This window comes from Chlorocebus sabaeus, chromosome 9 (assembly GCF_047675955.1).
Source record: "Chlorocebus sabaeus isolate Y175 chromosome 9, mChlSab1.0.hap1, whole genome shotgun sequence".
NCBI lineage: Eukaryota > Metazoa > Chordata > Mammalia > Primates > Cercopithecidae > Chlorocebus > Chlorocebus sabaeus.
Window position 1 is genome coordinate 36,454,025 of NC_132912.1, and position 24,135 is coordinate 36,478,159.

General features: G+C 36.8%; 1 protein-coding gene across 26 annotated transcripts in view; it reads right to left on the bottom strand.

Moving 5' to 3' along the window:
* Window positions 1-625: 625 nt before the first annotated feature.
* ZEB1 (zinc finger E-box binding homeobox 1) overlaps window positions 626-24,135 on the bottom strand; it is a 194,213-nt gene continuing 170,703 nt past the window's right edge. For all 26 annotated transcript variants that reach the window (XM_073018869.1, XM_073018867.1, XM_073018866.1 and 23 more), the window contains 5 exons: window positions 18,892-19,094; window positions 15,026-15,131; window positions 7,914-9,724; window positions 5,747-5,927; window positions 626-3,145 (listed from right to left, as the gene is read on the bottom strand). In XM_073018869.1, the coding sequence (XP_072874970.1) occupies window positions 2,553-3,145; window positions 5,747-5,927; window positions 7,914-9,724; window positions 15,026-15,131; window positions 18,892-18,921 (2,721 nt within the window). In that variant the 5' untranslated portion in view covers window positions 18,922-19,094 and the 3' untranslated portion in view covers window positions 626-2,552. The remainder of the gene's footprint in view (window positions 3,146-5,746; window positions 5,928-7,913; window positions 9,725-15,025; window positions 15,132-18,891; window positions 19,095-24,135) is intronic.

The window sequence follows — 24,135 nt, forward strand, 5'->3', positions numbered from 1 at the left end:
TTCAAAAAATCAAAATAGTAAGACAATAGAAAAAGAAGGCATAATTTATTATGTCTATTATGACTAATGTTTAATAAGACTTATAAGAAAATTATTAGGATCATTTAACATATATATTCTGGAATTAGAAGCAAAAAAAGTGAGAACATAGCTGAGCCCCCAAAACATGCAAATTATATTTTTATTCAACAAATATCTGTTGTCCCAACTTGTGCCAGGCACCCTGTTAGGCAGTGAGGAATGAGAGTGACTGTGACAAACGTGGTTCCTATTCCTAGTGGGGAAGGAATAGAAATAATACTATCAGAGGTATGATGACAGAAGTGCAGGAGCCGAGAGAGTCAGAAAGGCATCTAAACCCAGGCTTCCCTGAAATGACCTGAAGCATGAGATGTGGAGGATTAAGGATTTCAGGAAGAAGGAGCAACCTGTGAAGAGGTTTTGTCAACTCTGACCCCTCCAGAAACATTTAGCCACAAGAAAAATCCATAATTTAGTGGAGACTGTCTAAAACATTAGTGTTACCCAAATTCAGCTCAAGATGAATCAAATGCAGGATGACAACGTACCCCATTTCACAATTTTCCAAAGAAAATACTGATAATGATGAAAAGAATGACAGCAGTTCAGGCTTGTTGATGCATTTTATTGTGAGATGGGGGGAGTCTGGTAAAAAACTAGAAAATGACCATGATGTAACAAGGAACTTAAAAATGAAGAGTCAGATCTGTAACTTACATACATGAATACAGGAACAAATTGGCACAAAATGTTAAACATTGTTCCCAACACTGTTTATAGAAGGTAATCCTAATTTGGCTTACTAAGGAAATGAGAGTTTTATGGTTAGGCTAATTTCTTAATAAAACTGCAGAGCATCATGCTATTAGTCACACAGTGAATTTCAAAATTTAAGTTTTATATTAAAAACTGGGTAAAGGTAAAATGACTTGATTGTAGTTGTAAAACTAATACATTCCCATTTAAGTTCTGTTCTACAGTCCAAGGCAAGTATAAATGTTAACATAACACTGTTAAATCAAATCTCAATGCAGGAGAACCAATTGCATCTCTACTTTAAATCTTATCAACTTTCCAAATTTTCATACTAAAATATATTATTGTATTAATACAAACTACAGTATTATACACTACACTGTGTAATAAATAAAGAAATATAAAAATAAGACACATAAATATAAAAGTTTTCTAAAACTAAAAGTACATATGTCAGTAAGAAGGGTATTAATACTGCCAGGTTTGAAGACATACAGTACAAAAATGTTGCACAGATCTATAAACTAAAAGAAATAAAATAATACTGATAGGTAAAAATCAGCTAATGTTGTTAATAAATTGGGTCCATAATAACTAACATTTGGAAACAGTTATGAGTCAAATAACAATGGCATGTCCATGTCTGAAATGCAAGTACATGGATAACGCAGATTAGAAAATTTCCCTTTCGTTTCTGTAGAGAAATTCTGAAAGTCAATTAACATAAAATCAATACTGAGGAACTGAAGGGATGAAATATCCCAGTGTTTCAGTTTCTCTGACAGAGTCAGTGGTTTTAAGTTTTATTTGGGAATTTTGATACAACAAACAAATCAACAAATGCTAGTTATTGTAGGCCACACATTGGATGAAGGCGGGTTAGAGCCTTGAAAATACTGAGAAATGGCACTTACAGCACACAGGTCTTGCTTAAGGCCAAAGGAGATACAAAGCTTCATGTCATATCCTTCATATGTTACCACATATTCAAACACAATCACAAACACTGATTCTGACGATTTTGCTGTCCTTACCAGATTAACACTGTTAGTCCCTGCAATCAGAACTCAATGGCAATCTTTTGAACTCCATTTTAAACCACATGAGTAAGAAACTTCAGTTCTTCTATCAGCTGCTTTCTTAAGGCTAACAATACACTTTAAATGATAATACGCTCTACTAAGACATCTAAATATTAGAAATTACTACCTTCTAGATTGAATTTATAAAAGGTAGTTAGCACGGGTTGGAACTACATTATACTTCTCTGTGAAGGGAATTTTGTAGTGCAGAAGTTCTCACATTTTAAAAAACATAATAAAATACTGAAGCGGATTTAGCATATGTTTACCAATAAAAAATTATAAAATTTCTCCCAATTGTACAGCTTAAGAATAAACCAACATAAGAGTGATAATTAATACTGATAAAACAATGCCAGATGCATATCTAATTAATCAGCTTCCTTTAACCTCTTATATCGTTGCTCTCTGAGTCATTAAGGTTTTCTAATCTGCTGCATGTTACAAACTTGTTCCTAACTTTGAAAACTGCATGAAAAATTACTAGGTCTGAGGTTCAGGCACACCCGGATTTATTTTGTGTGTGTGTGTGTGTGTGTTTTTTTTTTGTATTTTGTATTTTTTTAGTTTTTACTTTACACAGTAGTGAACAGGAATCACAGGATACAGGTTACTGTGTTTCCATGAAAAGCAAGGATAATATTGAACAAAATTCATTATCAATTAGAATTTATTTTCCTTCTAGAAAAACGATTAGGCTTCATTTGTCTTTTCTTCAGATACTTGCTCACTACTCTCGCTTACTTTTTGTCCTAAGCTGCTTGCTTGACTTTCAGCCCTGTCATCCTTCATCAGACCTTCAGGTTTTGCTGCTTCTCCCTCATTCTCTGCATCTTCTACCTCTTCTTCTTCCACTTCTTCTTCCTCCTCCTCCTCTTCCTCATCCCCTTGTGGTTTTTCACATTCTTTTTCTTCCTGCAATTCTTCCATCTCTTTATCCTCCTCCTCTTCCTCTTTTTCACTGTCTTCATCGTCTTCCCTTGTCAAACTCTCTCTCTCGTCCGAGTCGCCCTGTGAGGGAGATGCCCTGGCACCCACATGCTCATTCGAGAGGATTTCAGGCCCTGCCTCTTCCTGCTCTGTGCTGTCACGTTCTTCCGCTTCTCTCTTACAGTAGGAGTAGCGATGATTCATGTGTTGAGAATAAGACCCAGAGTGTGAGAAGCGCTTTCCACATTTGTCACATTGATAGGGCTTTTCTCCAGAATGTAATCGCATGTGTTCAATCAAATGATGTTTGTGTTTAAATGCCTTTTTACAGATTCCACACTCATGAGGTCTTTTACCTGCAAAATAAGAATTCTGTTAAATAAAATGGTGGTATTCAGCAAATAAAATCCTTATATGGTTTTTGGGGTACTTCAGGTTGTAGAAAGGGGAGGGTTGTTAGTTTCATTTTTAAAATATTTCCAGGTCCCAAACTCTTTGTAATATAATACTGCAATTTGGTTTGTTCTTTGCATTAAAAAAGTAGTGCTCTACACTCTGCTGTGCAGTTGATTAGGTCAATGGGAGCTACATGAGATTGAAATGCCAAAAATACAAGCATCATGACAGTGAGGTGGAAAATGGGCCAAGTGCAGCTGGGAGAAGATGTCTGGTAGTGAGTGAGCACGGTGAGGGCAGGCAGGGACAGACGTGCTGCTCACCTTGTGTTCTTCATTATCACTACCAGTAAGGTCCCTAAAAAGTCATTTTTTTTTTCCTAGTCACAAGCTCTGCCCCCAATGAAATTTTAATGTTTACTATATACTTTTTATATATGATAAAACTCATAAATATACAGTGTATATGCTGAGCTTCTTTAGAAAACCACAGCCATTGTAGTATCTCAGATTTTTTTGCCCCCTAAGAAACAAGTTTTGGCCCGTGAGGGCAATACTGCCCCTCCTGAGAACGCATGGGCTAGAGGAGTATTGCTGCGCAGACACGAAAAGGACTGGCAACAACAGATCACAGTCAGGACTGAGAATGTCCAATGCCAGAGCTATCAAGCAGGTAACACTAACAAATGCAGAAATGATTTTTAATTTTAGAAACAGTGTAGTTTTTCATATATATTTTTCACTTTGATAATTGCTAATATTCAACTTTGCCTGAAGAGGAAGGGGATTTTCTAACTTTTCTTAGATCTCTGAGAACCAGAGGACTGAGTTACAAGGGGCTGGTTTTGAGAGGTGTGACTTTCTGTTATGTAACACTAGTTTTTAGCTCCAAGAACCTCCCAAGTGTCACTGTATAAATCCACAGATTGAAGAAGGAAAAAACAATTTTATCTTTTCTCACAAGAGTAAAAAATACACTGAAACAGTTTAAGAATATGAAAGATAAATATGGATACTGTAGTCATAATGGCTGGTAGTGGGGGCAGGGAAGAGCGGGTAGGGGATTAAAGAGCTTAGGATGAATCCAGCCCCTTCTACAGCAACCCATGTTAGAGAGACACAGGAGTGTGCTGGAGCCAGTTTGTACTGGCTGGAGAGTCTATTGCTAAATTTTCAGGAATTCTGCAAGCTGATTGACATCACATTCAAGTTTGAAATCCACCATGATTGGAGTATTTATGCCGCAAAAAGCTGCAAACACCACAAATCAGGGCTTCCTCACCCTTCAGAAAACCAGGTGTTAAAATTTATCAGTACTTCACTGATGGAAGGAATGAAATAGGCCGGGAGTTGGCAACTATTTTCCGTAAAGGGTAGTGAGTATTAAAAGGCTCTGCAGGCCAAATGGTCTGTGTAGCAGCTTCTCAATCCTGCCATTGTAGAACAGCATGAAAGGTGACATAGACAAAATGTAAATGAATGGGCGATGCTGTCTTCCAACTCATTTTATTTAGGGACGCTGATATTTGACTTTCACATAATTTTCATCAGTCATAAATAGTCTTTTCATCTTTTTCAATCATTTAAAAATGTAAAAACAAAAACAAAAATGACCATTCTTACCTCACAGGCCTTAGAAAAACATGGGTATGCTCGTCTTTGGCCTGTGTGCTATAGTTGCCATCCCTGAGTCAATCTAAGGAGGCACATTTTGTGGCAGAATTACAGGATCTCAGAATTACAGGATCTTAGAATCTTCTAGTCCAACCTCTTAGGCAGAACTTCTTACTTAAAACAAAAGATCTTGACTTGCCAGGACAGCTTGCTGCACACTTATGAAGAAGCAGCTTTTTCTTTTATGAAGCCAGATCCTGTCTTCCTATGACTTTAGCCCACTGGTCTCATATTTTTTATTAATGGGTACTATGTACTGTTTTTATTAATATAGCATAAGTTTGCATTAAATGAATGTGGACGTAATAAATGCTGTGTCAGCTTAAAGGAATTAAGTCATGGGAAAAAAAAACACAACAAAAAAAATCAGATGAAGCAAAAAACCAAATGGCCCAGACCTTAAGTACTAGGTAGAAGTGGGCAAACAGGTGAAAATGGCCAGATCAGAGAAGTAAAAAATAAGAAAATTAACTCTGGGTTGAGCGTGGTGGCTCATGCCTGTAATCCCAGCACTTTGGGAGGCCGAGGTGGGTAGATGGCTTGAGCTCATTAGTTCAAGACTAGCCTGGGCAACATGGCAAAACCTGTCTATATAAAAATTGGCCGGGTGCAGTCGTATGTGCCTATAGTCCCAGCTACCGAGGAGGCTGAGATGAAAGGATGGCTTGAGCCCAGGAGACGGAGGTTGCAGTGAGCCGAGATCAAGATTGCGTGCCACTGCATTCCAGCCTGGGTGACTAGAGCCAGACCTTGTCTCAAAATAAAATAAAAAAATAAAAAAAAAAAAAGAAGAAGAAAGAAAATTCTAAAACTTATTTTTTTAATTTTGCATCTTCCAGTATATCATATCATGGACACTTTTGAATATGTTTGTGTTCACTGACATACCTGTGTGTTCATATTTATGTCTCAATAACGAACTACTCTTTTGGAATATCTTATCACACAAGTCACAAGCATACATTCCATTTTCTGTCTTCCGCATTTTCTTTTTGGGTGGTGTAGAATCAGAGTCATTCTGATCCTCTACATTTGATACTCCTTCTGAGCTAGTATCTTGTCTTTCATCCTAGAGGAAGAAAGGTGTGAGAAAATTTAATTTAACATTAAAAGATAAACAAGAGATATACATAAAAGTATGAGATAAAGAACTACTTTAACTTATACTTTTATACTTTCAAGGACTTGACCAAAGCAAGTACACTGATCCTCACTGCACATGCGCCCCAAGGGTGGGGCCAGATCACAGGTGGAGGTGACAAGGACAAGAGTGAGGTTGGGGATAACACGGTCAAAACTATAGCAAAGACATATACTCAACTGGTACTGGAAAGAAAGCAAGGACACCCAAAAGAAAACATGTAAAATATATAGTAACAGAGTTTATCTGGTTTCAAGTAAATGATTACTTTACGAGAAATTTGCAGGTTTTAACTTATTAGTTTGCTCATTAATCACTCATTACTAACCGCATCAGTTGCCTTCATTTTTTCATTCTGGGTTTCACTAAGCAAAAGTTAACATTCTATTTTTAAAACCTGGTCTTTCAATTGTATCCTCCAGACCTTCAGGGTTCTTTAACCTCCACGGTCTCTTTGAAAAGAGAGGTGTGCTCTACCACTTGTCTAAGGAGCAAGATGGAAAAACAATGCAGGAGGGTCTTTTTAACAGAAATAATTGCTAGTCAAAATGAACCTTTAGAATTCCAGGGCGATGAAAAGGAACTCCAGGCAGTCTCATGGAGATAATTTTGGGCAGCACGTTCTTATGTAAGCCGAATAACCCTGCAGGGAGCCTGTTGTGGAACTGGGTCCCCTAAGATCTTTCTACCTTATCTAGAGTGTTCCATGCCATTGCCTCAAACCTACAAATTTTCTAAAAGTTGAAGGTTTTTCACAATATTTCCTATGGCTTTATGAGGCAAGAGAAGTGCAGCCATTTGTTCTTGTCACTTGTGAGTGGCCCCAGTGCTGAAGTAACTTGACTCTCACTGCTATTTGATCTAGTCACGTGACATGTGATTCTATATGAAATGCTAAGGATGGCTCTTTTTCTATTCAAAGGCATTCAAAGTGTTCTGTACACTAAAAATTTAGAGGAATTCAATGATCATGTAAGAAATTTTTTTCAAGAGTTATCACAAATACAGGAAACCCAATCAGTAGCAATATTTAAGGGAAAACAAAAGCAGCAAATACACGTTTGAGCAGGATATTGAAATTATTATACTTACAGAAAACATTTGCATAAAATACCAAATTTGTCTCTAGTATTCATTTGATTCCATCAGAAATTGATGGAAAAAATGGGAAAACATCAACATTAGTGACATGGAAAAAGTCTGGACAATGAGGCATACAATAGCTCTATCCAAAACTATTGTGGATTTTGGGGTAAGACCAGTTCAAGGGTTGTTCCTGGACAGAATAAACACTGTTCTCGTAAACACTAGTGATAGTTAAGGAGGAAAATGCATACATATTTTTAAGTTCACAGCCACACTTCCTCATATACATTATGACTGAACACTGTTTATGCACAGTTCATAAAATGATCAGTAAATTCACAAGGTGCATTCTTTGCATACTTCATTCCTGTTTAATTAAAACCTTTTATAAACAGATGTATTAGTATATAAAAGTGATAGATAAGTTTGCCTGGTATGAACCTGTGAATGGGAACATATTTTCATTTATTAATGACCATAATCAAGGCAGAAACTATTACTAATTTCAGGAATTTAGCTATACAAACAGAAACCCAATTAGCGAGTATTTCAATTTTGTTTTTTTATTTCTAACTTCAAACAGGTTTTTAGCTGAGACTTACAAATCATCTTTCACAATAGCATAGCATTTCAAACTTCAAGCTGGTAACAATACCCTGGATTAGCAAACAACCAACTGAAGACATCACGCCAGAAAAGTTAAAGCAGACACTGATCCTTTTAAAAATGACCTAGTTGGCTCTACAGGACTGATATTTATTAGATAAACTTAATTGAAATTAATCAAATAGCATTTTACTAGCCAGGTTCAGGATTGGGGGTTTTTACCTGATTTCCATTTGGCTGGATCACTTTCAAGGGTGGTTCTTGGACTGCAGGGCTGACTGTAGTTGAGTATGTGTATGCCACCTGGGGAATCAGAATCGTTTGCTTATTGGCAGCTAGTGCTCGTAAGCATGGAACACTGTTCTGGTCAGCAATGGCCACGATTGTGGGTAACTGGGCAGTGACTGTAGGTATAGCGATATTTATGGGGTTGGCACTTGGTGGGATTACATTTACAACTGGTTCTGAGTCTGTAACACAACTGTCCTTTTGTGGCTCCTTTTTTGCGCAAGACAAGTTCAAGGGTTCTTCCTGGACAGAATAAACACTGTTCTGGTAAACACTAGTGATAGTTGACCTTTCTAATAATTCTCCCTGTTGCTTTGGTAGTGAAAGATCAAGAGGTTCTACTTGTGGCTCTTCTTGTGCACCCTCAGCTGTGTACAAGTAACCCTGTGTATTTCTGGATGAGGAAAGGTTTAGAGGTGATGGGGATGGTGTACTACTTCTGGAACCATTGGTGGTTGATCCCACTGGTAAAACTGGGGAGTTAGTCATCTTCAAAGGACTTTGTAGGTTTACTGTGCTGTCCTGGGGTTCATTTGCATTTGCAGATTGAGGCTGATCATTGTTCTTGGCAGGGATATTTACTTTGCCTGGTTCAGGAGAAGATGGTTCAGAAGACTGCACTGAAATCTGTCCAGCTTGCATCTTTTCAAACCACTTTTTTACTACATCCAGTGGTAGGTTTACTGAATCAGCAATTTTTGAGAGCTCTTCTGCACTTGGTTGTGCATTCAAAGCATAATATGCTTTTAGGAGAGACAAGAGGTTCTTTAAAGGTGGCTGACTGGGAGACAAATTGCCATCTCCAGTAGCTGATGAAACAGAGGACTCAGGTTTCTCAGCTTCTGCTGCAGGGAGTGGAGGAGGCTGAGTAGGCTGCTTTAGGTCATAGTGCTTTAATTCTGGAAGTGCATTAATATCTCCTGGACAATCATCACACAGAAGACAAGTGCTATCATTCACCCCCGCTTCAAAGCTTTTGTCCTTCTCAGACTTAACAGTAAGATCTTCTGGTAGCTTTTCACTTTTACAACTGTTTGTAGCAACTGGATTTTCTTTTTTTAAATTTTGAGGAACAACTTGAAGTTGGCTAGGCTGCTCAAGACTATAGTTGATGATAATTTTGGTTGTTCCATCTTGATCAACCAAAGGAAGACTGATGGCTGAAATAACAGAATGGCCACTTTGTTGTATGGGTGAAGCATTGATTGTTTCTTGTTCTTTGGATGCAAGATTGGCTTGATTATTCTCCAACACTTGTCGTATTACATTACCATCTACTGCCACTTTAAGTACATTCTGAATATCACTTAAATTGATACTTATGGGAGACACCAAACCAACTGTTGGCAGAACAACAGCTTGCACCACGCCCTGAGGAGAACTGGTTGCCTGTAATGGGCCACCACCAGTGAAAACCCCATTTTGTAAAGGGGTTGAACAGTTGATTCCTGAAGCAACCACTATGGGTTTGAATTCATAATCCACAGGTTCAGTTTTAATTTGGTTAACAGAAAGCTGTTCCTGAAGGGGTTTATTCTCTATCTTTTGCCGTATCTGTGGTCGTGTGGGACTGCCTGGTGACGCTGAAAGAGACGGTGAAGAACACTGAGATGTCTTGAGTCCTGTTCTTGGTCGCCCATTCACAGGTATCAAGCTGATACATTTCTTACTGCTTATGTGTGAGCTATAGGAGCCAGAATGGGAAAAGCGTTTCTTGCAGTTTGGGCATTCATATGGCTTCTCTCCTAAACAAACAAAAAATTACATTCACTGAATTATTACATATAAATTTTTATGTATCCTCATTTCCCTAAAACAAGCGATATCGATTTTAAAAAGAAGACTGCCATGTATGCTTGTGAGAGAATTTTATTTAGAATCATCCTTTTAGCTTCAAAACCTATATAAATGTGATGAACGCTAGTAACTTAGTCTGAGGTACATGTTCTGCTAACCAATCATGGAATCTTCGCAGCATATGTGTATAATATTTCTGCCAACCTTTGTAACTTCAAATAATTCTCAAGTACCAAAAGTAATTACATTCTACTCTTTCAAGTATGTTTTTTCTTATTCCATTTCACCAACCTATATCATTTTCTATATTTTACTTTATTCAACCATCTGTAGGAGAAACATTAAAGAAAAATAAGTAAAATGTTCCTTATGACTTAACAAGTATGAATATCTATCTTTGATTAATAAAAATTCCTGTACCCATAGGGCTTTCTTGAAAATAGTTTTTCCCTAATGGGAGGAAAACTTTAAATATAAGATATTCTATAAGCATTGGCTTATTAAACTGGAATGTATATACCCCCAGGATAAACACTGTAGTGGGTATCAAAGCATCTTGGAGTTTCAATTTTAGTGACGGTGGGTATGATAAAACTCAAGCTGCTTCGCTAGACTCTGTGGGGTACAAGGCATTTATTCTCCTTGGCTGTTAGGGATACTTTGGTAGAAAATTTTGAAAGTACTGAGCTAAATGGAATATTTTCCTACAAACCTAATGTTTCCTTTGAGTTTTAAGTTATAGTTACAGTTCGCTAACTTATAATTTAAAGGTTACAGACTATAAGCTCTAGTAAAGCAGAAGCCTCTGAGGCTTGTTTGCCATTTATCCCTTGCACCCATCAAAGCACAGGTTGCAAAGATGCTCATTAAACCTTTTTTGGATGAATGAATGCCTAATTGTTGAATGATGAGATGTGATGAGATGTGATGTCTACTAAGTATGAAAATAAAACTCTCCACCTCCTGTTCTTTTTAAGAATTAAAATGAAAGCAGTGAGGAAGTCAACTTAAGCCCTACTAACAATAGCTTCAATAGTAACTTCAATGCTAAAATGTGTTCAAAATGTGAGTTATATTTTCTAATAAATATGATTATTTGAAGAATCAAAAATAAGAATTGGAAGAGATTTAAGAAGCCCTGTAGTACAGCCTCCTTTTCAATGAAGAGTTCATTTCATATCATTCCTGACACTAGCTCATCTCTGCTTGAGCTTCTTTAATAAAAGGGGAGTTAGGACCTGCTGGACAGCCCTGCACAGGAGGGTCCTGTCTGGTTCTGCTGAGGTCCATGGATTTGGGTTCCAATCCTGGCTCTATCACATACTATTTTCTTAAGCTTTCCAAGCCTTAGTTTTTCAATGTGCAAATGCAGATACATTCTCATTGGACTGTCATAGGGGTCATATGAGATTATATAGCAAACCTCTTAGTATGCTCTCAACAAATGCTAGTCACTTTTTAAAAAGGCAATTCTACTAAGAGACAGGCTGAGTTTCAGCCAAAGTCGGCTTGCTATGATGCCTAGTTCCCTATCCTAGTTTGTCCTTCTGATGCCACACAGAACAAGTGTAACTTTTCTTCTCAAGTCAAACCTTCAAATGGATCAAGAGCTGCTTTATGTATTCTTAAACTTCTCTTATGTAGGTTAAATATAGCTAGGTCCTTCAAACATTCTGCACAGGATGTGGTTTTTAGAACCCTTACCTGTTTGTTAACCCACCTCTGGAGATTCTCCAATTTATCAATATTTTTCCAATGCGATGCCTGGAATAGGATTCAACTCTCAAAATACATCAGACAAAAGTTTCCAGTGGGGGTAAAACAAGGAATATAGTATATCTCTATTTTAACACTTTTAATTACTTGATAACATTTTTACATGAACTACATGCTTATTTTCCTTCTAGAGACACAGACTTCTAGATAATACAGACTATTTCATTTTTTAAAACAGGGAGACAGAGAAGAATGGTAGGTAAGGGAATGACTATGGGTCAGGATGACTACATCACAGCCCTAGCTTTGCCATGTACTACCTGAGTGACCCTAGACAAGTTAATTAAGTCCTCTGAGCCTCAATTTTCTCATCAGTAAAAAGAAGAAAATAATAAAATCTACTGCACAGGTTTATCCTGTGCACTATATGAATGAATGCATACAAATAACTAACATGTGGCTGTACATAGCTAAGGGTCCAATAAGTGCTAGTTATCATTATTATTGTTAAAAATTATCTTGATATTTTATCATTGACAGAAAGGAAGTTTATACAACAATTATTCTAAAGCCAAAGCAACTATATTTGTTATAAAACTCCTTGTTTCTAGCTTCATAGCTTTATAGTTTATAGCTTAGGCATATCACCTAATTTATCTATTGAGGTTAGGGTTTACAAGTAGTTTAGCCTGAAGGTTACATCAGGAAGTTTTACTACTCAACGTTCGGTATGCTATGTATAATGACTTTTTTTTTTTTTTTTTTTTTTTTTTTAAATGGCTGAGGTGGGTGTTTGGCTGCATCTGATATAAAAATTTTCCAGGCAAAAATTACTAAGACCACGGAAAATTATTTTTGGGGGTGGATCACAGCCATGTGCAGGTGTTCTTTTGTCTCTAATCTGAGTGGAGGTCTGGTGGCCTTTTCCTCATGAGAGCTCAATTCCTACGTGAAGAATCAACTAATTATCAACACACATGGTTCGGCATAGGGTCATGATCAAAATATTTTGGGTACCAGTATTTAGCAACAATATAGGAAATTTTAGGGGGTATAATTTTGGATCCTGATTCTTAACATCTTTTAAAAGTCATGTGAAAAGAAAGTTATGGAGGTTTCCTAAAGGATATTCAGCTCATCCATTATTAGATACTCCAAACAGAACTTTTCAAACTAATTGTGGTGAACGACCGATTGGTTTTGTTTGGTTCTTTTTTAAGTTTCCAATCTACTGTGGACCAATATTTTATAAAATATAGTAAAATGTCTCAAAGTCTTGGTATAATAAATGCTAAATGCTTACTCTCATTTTCTGTACTTATCTCTTCAAGAATGAGTAACACATGGTTTGCAGACTGGTACCAATCCTGAGCTGACACTTTGGGTAGCCTTTGCTCAAAAATCTTCTCTTGGAATAAACCAGACCATCAGAGAGCTGTGTACTTGAACTGTATCTACGTGGTCACCCTGGAGCAATGCTTTTCCTAAATTGCACTTTGGTGATCTATGACTGGCTTCTATTGAATAATCTGATTTAAAAAAGAAACCCTATCAAATTCTCTGCTGTGTTATTTTAAGAATATTTCTGAGGATTACATAACTTCTGTTTTGTTCTTTTCTCTTTATGTTGTTCCAAGGAATAACATTTTCTATGGACTTGGTATCAGGAAGGAGTAGTCCTTTTTCTAGCAACTGATCTTTTTTTTTACTTACAGACACCCTGGGTCTTGGTTACTGATTGTCATTTTCTTACTTCCTAAACCTTAGAGCTTAATTTGTGGTCTACTTCCAGCATACGTATGGCATTTCTCAGCATTCATTTATTCCCCCACAATTTACTTCATGTTAGTCTTTCTTAATTTTTCTTACATATTTTTAAATTAAAATTACTTGCTATGGTAAAGGTATACAAGCTTCACATTCGATGTTTCAAAAGCAAGACAGAAATAAGTACATAATGAGGGGACAGTGCAGAGTACAGTGGGAGCTTTGTGTTCCATGATCTGGCCTAAATTTGCATTAGCTTTTGAGCAGTAGCAGCATACATTCAGCTCATATTAAGCTCTGGGCCATTCAAATTTACTACTTGATTGAGACTGATTTTTAAATACCAATGCTTAACTTTCAACTTCTTATTTCTAGACCAGTATCTCAATCCTTGTTCTGATTTATACTTCCCAACTTTGTATTATTTATAGATCTGATAAATTTTCCTCTATGACTGCACTATGACAAAATGAATATGACTCATTATATACATGAATCTTACTGTTAGCTTTATTTTCCTTCTTCTGCCCTGATTTCGACATTTAAAAATCCCTCTTGAAATTAGCTATATCTCTATTAACAACTTTAAATCATCTCTGGTAAGAAGGTAGGTTGTTAAAATATATTATTATTGATAAAAACTGTTCAATAGCATAGGAGCTAAGAAATAGGATATTGTGGCGGGCTGCAAAAGACAACCTCTACTTTTTAGAAACATTAATCAATGTGTGAAAATAAATGTTTTGGTAAGGATCTTGGTTTGAGCATTTTCAAGTGGTAACTTCAGCACATTTAACACTGAGGGTTAGCTTTAATGAGAAATACAGTAAAACTTTTAGAAATCTAGTTCCAAAATAAAACATAAATATCACCAACTATGCTTCACAAAGCTATCCAACTATACTTTTTTTGTAAGAAGATGTTTGTAAAATGTAAATGTCAATACATAATTTTCACAAAATAAGCAATGTGTGAGCACCCATAATTTCCCATTCATGGTTAATAATTTTTGCATTAAAATTATTTAAATCTAAAATAACATATCAAAATTTATTAGACGAACAGATTTCATAAGGCATCGTGGGATGCTAAAGAGTTTTCCTTTTGTGCTTTTGTTCAAGTAGAGTCTCCAAAGAAATGTAAATATAGCTCTCTGTTTACTCTGAGTTTCTAAAATAGACACAACACTTTCATCACATAATAGTATTAACCTTGTAAGTAATATAGAGAATGACATGGAATAGACAGGTGAAGATGGTGGGTGAGCACATTTTTCTTTTAGATTCTCATTAATGCTGTAATCCTTTCACCCCCTCTCATTGCCTCCATATCATCTCTCCAATATTTTCTAATCTTGAGTTCCATTTCTACTTCTCTCAAATAAAGGACATCCTTCACTTCTCTATTTTCTTGTGCAAATCGTATCTCTATACTCTTTTCCATTCCCCTGTTAATTGTGCAAAAGAGGCAATGACATTTACATTCATCAGAAAGTTAACGTGTTTTCAGGTTGTACTTACTAAAACATGCTATATTATCTTCTCATTAGGAAATGTGGAGTATGTCATACTATATTAATTTGATATACTTTAGTCAAAGGTTAAGACTCTAATAAAACAGAAAATAAACATACAATTTCTCTCTATTAGTGTATGCCAAAAGAAATGCAAGGAGTTTCTGATCATGTACATAGATCACATGTTACGATATTTATTTATTACCACATATGCTGATATTCAGGGTGTAGAAAGAAAAAAAATATTTACCACTGTGAATTCTTAAGTGCTCTTTTAGGTGGTGTTTGTATTTGAAAGCTTTTCCACACTCAGTGCACTTGAATTTACGATTACACCCAGACTGCGTCACATGTCTCTGTAAGAAAAGAATTGGTATTTTATTTGTAAAGCAAAAGATTTTTAGACTAAAGAACATCCAATCTGCTAAGAGTAACATTTTTGTGAGCCTGATGGTTGTTTTGTTCCTTAAAGACCTCAAATTGCAGCAGTCACAAAAATCTACCTCTTGAAATTACTAGCAGTTGTAGCAGTCACAAAAATGTAACTCTTGAAATTATTACCAAAAAGGATAGTGACAGTGGGGACAGAATTTGATACAGAAAAATATCAACTTTCTAAAGTATCAGAGTTCATCCTTTATTAAGCAATATTCAAAATTAGCAAAAATAAAGTAATATATACTTTGCTAGGAACTAGAGGTTAATTTGTTTGCATTCCAATTTATAGATATAGAAATCACATCCACAGATACTGAATAACCTGTTTAAAACTCACTCAATAGAACAAGGTCCTGAAGAGAAGACGGGCTTTTCCCTGTACTTTATCCTGTCTTTTCCATTTGATATTTCCAAAAATGTACTTTGATGATTAAAAAGATACTTCTAGTTTTTTCAGCCAAATGGGATTATAATAGCTTTCTGTCTGGTTTATCAAATTCCCATTTTCACATATTTCAAATGTATTCTTCATACCTAGATTAATCTTACAAAAGCATTGCTTGAATTGAATTCTATCAACTCCTGCTCATAAACCGCTGAAGGATCCCCATTAACCCCTCAATAAAGATTCCGAGTCTATAGATTCCAAGATTTTAGTCCCTGAGTTTCCAAGATGATTTTTCACCAGTTTTTTACGACAAGTCCATGTCTCAGTCATTTGTGAGCCATGGTTTCCTGCACACATATTGCTCCTCTTTATCTTTTGGCTTTGGCTTACATAATTCCTTACTTCTTCACTGTGCTTTCCCATAATTTTGACTACTAAGATTCTACCCATCCTTTAACGGCTTAACTCAACTACTGCTTCATGCTCTCCCAACTGGAATCTCCCTTCCTTTGCCTTTTATACAGGAAGGAAAGAGAATTAGTACTTACTTTGAATCAAGTCCCACTTCATTAAAACCCATTACTTAAAATACCAAATATATGGTGACAACTCCCAAATTTGTATCTCTAAACCTCTCCCCTTAACTCCAGACTTTTACAACCTACTGCTTCTTTGATATTGCCAGTTGGAAGGTGATAGAGATATGAAACTTTACATGATTAACACCAAACTCTTAATTTCCCTCCTATAAGCCAGCTCCTTCTCTAGTATTTCCCATCTCTGTGAATAGCACTCTCATTTATTTGGTTATAGCTTAGGCCTTAAACTTTGGAGTTATTCTTGATTACCCTCTTACTCATGTACCCTCACCCAATCCATCAGCAAGCATATGAACATATTCTGAAGCCAACAATCTTATTTATCTGTCTGCCACCAAACTCTCTGGCCTAGATTACAGCAAAAGCCTCTAAATGTTCTCCCTGCTTCCGTTCTTGTCTCTCTTATCTATCATCCAACAGTCAGTGTTCCCCTAAAAATAAAAATTAAAAATTCCAGGATCCTTGACAGGCTTCCCCACTGCACTTGAGAATACAATCCAAAGTCTTTATCTTGGCCTACAAATCGGCCTATAATATGTAGCCCCCAGCGCCTCTCTGTCCTTACCTTTCTCCCTTTCACACTGGCCTCTGCTGTTCTCAGGGTGTGCCCGGCAGGTTCTGGCCTCAAGGCTTTCTTACGTTTCACTGTTTCCTCTGACTGGAATACCCTTCTCCAATATTCCATGACTGGCTCCTTAACTGTATTCAGATGTCCCATTCTCAGAAAAGTCTCCCTTCTCTGTGAAACCTAGCAGCTTTCATCATTTTCTATCCTCTTATCCTGCTGTATTTTTCTTCATAGTACATATTATTTTATTTCTGTTTTATATAATCTACTAATGTATGGTCCCTACTATCAGGGACTTTCTTTTTCACTACTGTGCCTTTAACACCCAGAAGAGGGCCTCACATATAAAAGAAATGCAAATGTTTGTTGAATAAATAAGTTAGTAAGACTTGAAAATGCTTGTTAGTCACAGTATGATTCTCAAGGGCCAACAAAATACACATTCTACCTTTTAGTTTGCTACCTTGCAAACTAAATTGTTTCCAAGACCTGTTATATTTCCTCACATTACTGGTCCCCATATTTATCACAGCTCCTTCCTGACCTTAGTCTGACCCACAGTTTATATGTAAATCCTACCACGTTTGCACCCACTGGAAAAATCATCATAGAATTGGTTTTCATGCTCATTAAATATTTTGGAGTTTGTTTTTATAATGGCATCTTCTGCTTTCACCACCAGTTCAATCTGTCCTCTCCTTTTATGATGGCCCTTGGAGTAGAGGGAATATGGTAGCAGCAGCTCAGGATGGGTCTGCTTCCTGAATGTCACGTGAGTAGGCTCTTTCCCAAGCCTTGTCTACACTGTGGCCACATCAGAGCGCTAAGGTATAAGACATACTCTTCTGCTGGTCTGTGTCTGATAAGATTCATTAATAGGGGCACTTAGAAGGAGACGGTGTTTGCCTTCAGTCATCCCTTCTCTGTATTAATTTCATCCTTCTCTTGGAGCTTTTACCTGTTTCAAGTGCTCCTTCATGGGCTTATGGACCATTAACCTATAAAATCTTGGTTCTATTCTCCCTGATTGCCACCCTCTTCTTATTATCTTGTTATCATGAGTACTGTTGCCAAAGTACTAAGGAAATAGGTTGACTCTGCTCAGTCATTCTTTTTCTGTTACAATTTTTTGTTGTTGTTTGTTTGGCCTAGCCATCACCTTAGCAAATGGTCTAACTTGTTCTCTATGGGATATGTGACACATATTAGGTACATCCATAGGACAGAGTTCAGGTATATAGATATACATCATTCTTTGATGTAAGAAACTGGAAATGTGCCCTAACCCCAACATATACGCTCACAAACCCTATGTGGTTGAAAATTTATTTAATTTTTAAAGTTACAATTAAGGCAATATTAATTTCATTGTTGATGGTTGCTAGTTATGAGGACCTTGTAAAAGAAGAACAACTGATAAAAGCTTTCTTGACTTTAATCCTAAATATAGAACCAGCAATTTAAATGTAACTTACAGTTACAAAACAGTCTTGGTTTATACTCTACAAACTGTGGCACAGTGACATAGAAATAGAATAAACCATATAAAAATTGAGTTTTCAGAATAAAAAAATCTAAACTTCAGATTTTTAGAGGAGGCAACTCCCTTTACTATGGCAGAAAAAAGAAAAAAAAACCAAAAAAAAAAAAACCAAAAAAAAAAAACCCCACAGCAGTTTATACTGAGAATACATAGTAACTGGTTCAAAGAAAATTAAACTTTTAAATTTGACTTTCTTGTTAATTTGGTTAGTAAAATGTGGTTTATATAGTCAGCATTTATTTTTCCTACACTGAACATTTTAATAGAATGCAATTTAAAATCTTCTAAACTTAAAGAATTATCTGTTATGGCATAAGCAAAATAATTAAGTCAAGATGGAAAGGGTCTTATCTGAAAAAAATACTGAGTTACCTCTAAAATAACGTTCATATGTGGTTTTTAATCTCAGGAATGACCGGATAACTCAAATAAATAATCATTTTCACTTTCATAAGGCTGCAGATATAGCACTGTTTAGTACATTCTTTTAATGTTTAAATATATTAAAATCCTTGCCTTCCATTGAGGGCTGAGTTGTCAAAATCTGGAAAGTTAGTGAACTCTCAGTCATTGCACTTACTTGATCTCTTCCTGATTTATGTGATGTCATGTGACGTTCAAGTTGGGTTCTGTATGCAAAGGTGTAACTGCACAGGGAGCAACTAAAGTTATCTTCGTTCTTTTCATGACGATATTTAATGTGTTCTTTTAGAGAGGTAAAGCGTTTATAGCCTCTATCACAATATGGACAGGTGAGTAACTGTGAAAATGCATCTGGTGTTCCTGTAAAAGAAAGATCATATATTTTAAACTTAAAACATTCAGAATATATTACCAAAGTTTCCACTGACTCCCTATGCTATGTTCCAGATATTGTGCTGCCCATTTCATATTTGATCCTCAAAACAATACAATGATACCTCTATTTTGTAAGAGAGAGAACACTGGTGCCCAGGAAGGCTAAATAACTTAAAAGAAAAGTCACAGAGCCAGAAAATGATGAAGTCAGGGTTCAGATACGGGCTGTCTGACCTTCAAGTCCCATATTTTTCCCTAAACCATAATTCTTCCCTTTTGTCATGTGATTAGCCAGAAAATAAAACAAAAGTAAAATTAGAATGTAGGTTGCCCTTTGTAAGTGTATACAGATTAAAGGGGAATTGTGCTCTACAACAGGGTCTACTGGTAACAATGGTATGTATCATTATTTATCTAAGGTTTATTCCTCTGATTTTGAAAATGAAACTACCAACTCATTATCATCAAAGAGGAAACAGTACACAGACTGTTTCCAAGAGCCCCTTGCAGGTAGGTGTGGCCACAGGACTGAGTTCAGACCAAAAAGGAAGTGTGTAAGGTGGGGAAGGAAAGACTGATGGGGGCCAGATCTAGGCCTGCTACATAAACACATCCCATGCATGACCCTGCTTATAACTTCCCCTACTGAAATACACTGGCAAATATGCTATATAACTGTGTATGTATGAATATATATAGCTTTTAGAAAACAAAGGCATTCTGAATAGAGTTTACTGAATGAACTTTATTTTTACACTTGGAGCTGTCTAAGCCTGATAATCCTAAAATGTAGTGTTTTGCCAATTAATACTATTTAACTAAGAGTAGTTTTCCATATTTGATATTTCTTCAATGAAATAAGTTACTAAGTGATATCTTTTTGTAAATATCATCTCTATTTTCATTTTGAATTCACTATAGAAAAACAAACCACCAAAGATAATTTCATAAAATCTCCAAGTGCTTTCTAAACATATACTCCTTTATTAAGTCCATATAAATCAAATGTCTTGCTCAAGGACCAGCTTGCAAATAATAGACGGAGCACCTGAATGTTAAACAGTTGGTCAAACATGTTGAGAGAGGGGCTTCAAGATGGCTCAATAGAGGCATCTAGTACTCACCTTCTCTACAAGGAAAAACCAAAATAATGAGTAGATAATCACACTTCACATAGATCATCTAAGAGAGAACACTGGAATTCAACAGAAAAGTGACAGGAAACACCTCGAGTAAGGAAGAAGGAAGTGAAGCAACCTGCAAAGGCTCTCCAATGCAGGGAAAGAGTAAGTGAGAGACCCCCAGGGGTCCACATTCCCACCATGGACTCCTGCAGTCCTAGCCATGGGAGATTCCTTGACCATTGTGGGCTCTGAGACTAACACAGGGAGGTACCTGGAGGCCACATGACAATGCTGCTCCGGAGAGGGAGCTTATGCTGAATCTGTATATCCCCTGAGTTCTAAGTAGCTACAGCACAGCACTATTTTGAGAGCCCAACCCCCAGCAGACTACATCTTGTTCTGGGACCCAACAGCTCCTTCATCTTCACATGCCTGGAGCCCCTCTGACATACCTCCCTTCACAGCCACCACTGACGCTGGTTGCAGCTGCTAAGGCTGAAGTGCAAACCATTGAAAGTGACCATATTTCCCCCCAGCAGAGGAGCTGCAGACATTTTTACATGCCCCGAGGACAGACTTCCCAACAGACTGCTGCCACTGTGAGCTTCCACCGCTGGGGACAAAGTGCTAGCCACTGGCAGTGACCCCAATTTCCTCAGCAGTTGAGCGGCCATGAATTTATAAGGGACCTGAGGACAGGCTACCCCATCACAGCCGCTGTCTGGGGCTAAAGCACACATTTCCCAGCTCCCTCCCTATGGCTGCTGCCACTGAGAGCAACCTTGCCCTCCCCAGTAGGAAGGCTACAGTGCAAACACTGATGTCCTTACCTGAGCACTCTGCTGGTGGCCTGGGATCATCCTGCCCCTACCATGATAGCCAGTGCCTACATACACCACCAAGAGGCCTGAGGACAGGTCCATCTGGCCCAGCTTACCTCCTCCCCAGTTTCCGAGCATGCTATTCAGGGACCTGGGGGATCACCCAGCCCAGTCCAACACTGTTGCCACCTGAACACTCCTCCTGGAGGCCTGAGGTTGGGTCCACCCAACTTGCTACTATCACCACAGCTGGCATGCTCCTGCATGCACCACCAGTAGGCTTGGGGACTGACTCACCCAGCCCATTGCAGTCACTGCCAACACCAGCGTGAATCACTAGGGAACCAGGGGGTTATCCTGCCACTGCTACTGCCATTGACCAAGTGACATCCACTGCCCAGGAGCCTGAGAACCTGCCTACCTGCCCAGCTTAGCACTGCCACTAGCAGCACCCAAGCAAGCCACCTGGAGGTCCAAGGATCAGCCCACCTGGACTTGCTAACACAAGGTGTCAGTGAGCCACCCTGTGGTCTAAGGACAGGTACCATAGGCCCGTTACTACCACGACTAGGACCCAAGGAATGTTCCACCTGGCATCCCTGTCCCAGCCAAACTTCACCTCAGCCTCCACTAACAATTGCACCATAAGCCAAGAAGGAAATCACAGACCCTACTCACACTACTTATAATCAGATATATTACACAGAAATTACACTACCACATATACCCAGAATCAAAGCCAAAGTGCCCTACTCAACCAACGAAAGCAAATCCAAAAAACTAGAATAACTGACTATTATACCAGATGTGTAGATATCAAGGTAAGAACATAAGAAACATGAAAAAGGAAAGAAAATGACAGCTCTAAATATACAGTAATTATCCAGCAACAGATTCTAATCAAAATAAATTTATGAAATCCTGGGAAAAGATTCAAAATAATGATCTTATAAAAGCTAAGTGAAAGAAAACACAGAAAAGCAACACAAGAAAACACAGAAAAGCGACACAAAGTAACCACAAAAACAAATCAGGATATGAATGAGAAATTTACCAAAGAGGTAAGTTTCATAAAAAAGAACTAAACAAATTATGGAATAGAAGAATTCATTGAATGAAAGACAAAAGATATCTGAAAGCTTCAGCAATAGACTAGGTCAGGCAGAAGAAGAATTTTAGAACTTGAAGACAGGTCTTTTAAAATAACCTAGTAAGACAAAAAGAGAATAAAAAAAATGAACAAAACCTGCATGACAGTAAGAAACTATAAAGCAACCAAATACTCCAATTTTTGATGTGTTATAAGGCAAAGAGGAAACAAAAGGGATAGAAAACCTATTTAATGAAATAATAGCCAAAAATTTCCCAAGTCTAGCAAAGGATTTAGACATCCAGATACAGAAAGCTCAGTGAATCCCCAAACAGATACAATTCAAAAAGATTTTCTCCATGGCACATTATATTCACTGTCAAAAGTAAAAGACAAAGAGAGATTCTAAAAACAAGAGAAAAGTGTCTGATCACTTGTAAGGGAACCTCCATATGACTAACAGCAGTTTAGCAGCAGAAACTTTATAGGTTAGGAGAGAAAGAAATGATACATTTGTTCAAAGTATTGAAAGAAAAAAACCCTGCCAGCCAAGAATCTCATACCCAGAAAAATTATCCTTCATAAATGAAAGAGAAATAAAGTCTTTCCTAAACAAGTAAAAGCTGAGAGAATTCATGACCACTAGACTGGCCCTACAAGAAATGTTTAAGGGAGTCTTATCCCTGGAAGTGACAGGAAAATATCTACCATAATGAAAACACATGAAAATATAAAACCCACTGGTAGAGCAAGTACAAATAAGAAAGAGAAAGAACTCAAATGTTACCACTACAGAAAACTACCAAACCACAATAATAATCAGTAAGAAAGGAACAAATGATATACAAAACAACCAGAAACAAAAATAAAATGACAGAAATAGGCTCTAACATATCAATAATAATAACCTAAATGGATTAAACTTTCCGCTTAAAAGATTGGCTGAATGGATAAAAACTATAAACCAGCTATGTACTGCCTACAAGAAATTCATCTCATCTGTAAAGATACATATAGAGTGAAAGTAAAGGGACAGAAAAAGATGTCCATGCAAATGGAAACCATAGTGAGCAATAGTAGCCATAATGAGATAAACTCCTAAATCCAGTAAACAAAACAGTATAAGGGGACAAAAGAAGGTCATTAAATAATGACAAAAGAATCAATTCAGTAAGAAGATATAACAATTCTTAACATATATGCACCCAACACTGAAGCACCTGCTTATATAAAGAAAATATTATTAGATCTAAAGGGAGAGAGACTCTAATACAATAATAGTTAGGGACTTCAACACCCCTATCAGCATTAGACAGATCATGTAGAAAGACACTTAACAAAGAAACACTGAATTTATACTGCATTTTATACCAAATGGACCTGAGACATTTACAGAACATTTCAACCAACTAAAGGATACACATTCTTCTCATCAACATACAGAACATACTCTAGACTGTATGTTGGGACACATGACAAGTCTCAAACAAATTTTTAAAAACCAAAATCATATCAAGTAGCTTTTAGACCACAAAGTAAAACAACTATAGATTTTAATAATACGAGGAACTTTGGAAATTCTACACACACATGAAAATTAAACAACATGCTTCTGAATAACCACTGGGTCAAGGAAGAAATAAGGAGGAAATTTTAAAATTTCTTTAAATGAAATTAAAATTAAAATTTATTTAAATGAAAATGAAAATCAAAACAGAACCATACCAAAACCTATGAAATACAGCAAAACCACTACTAAGAGGAAGTATATAGCAATAAATACCTACATCAAAAAATAGAAACATTTCAAATAAATAATCTAACAATGTGCCTCAAGAACCTAGAAAAGCAAGAACAAAGCAAACCTTAAATTAGTAGAAGGAAAGAAATAATAACAATCAGAACAAAATAAATGAAATGGAGACTAAAAAACAACACAAAGAACAAAACAAAAAGTTGGTTTTTTGAAAAGGTAACAAAACTGATAAACC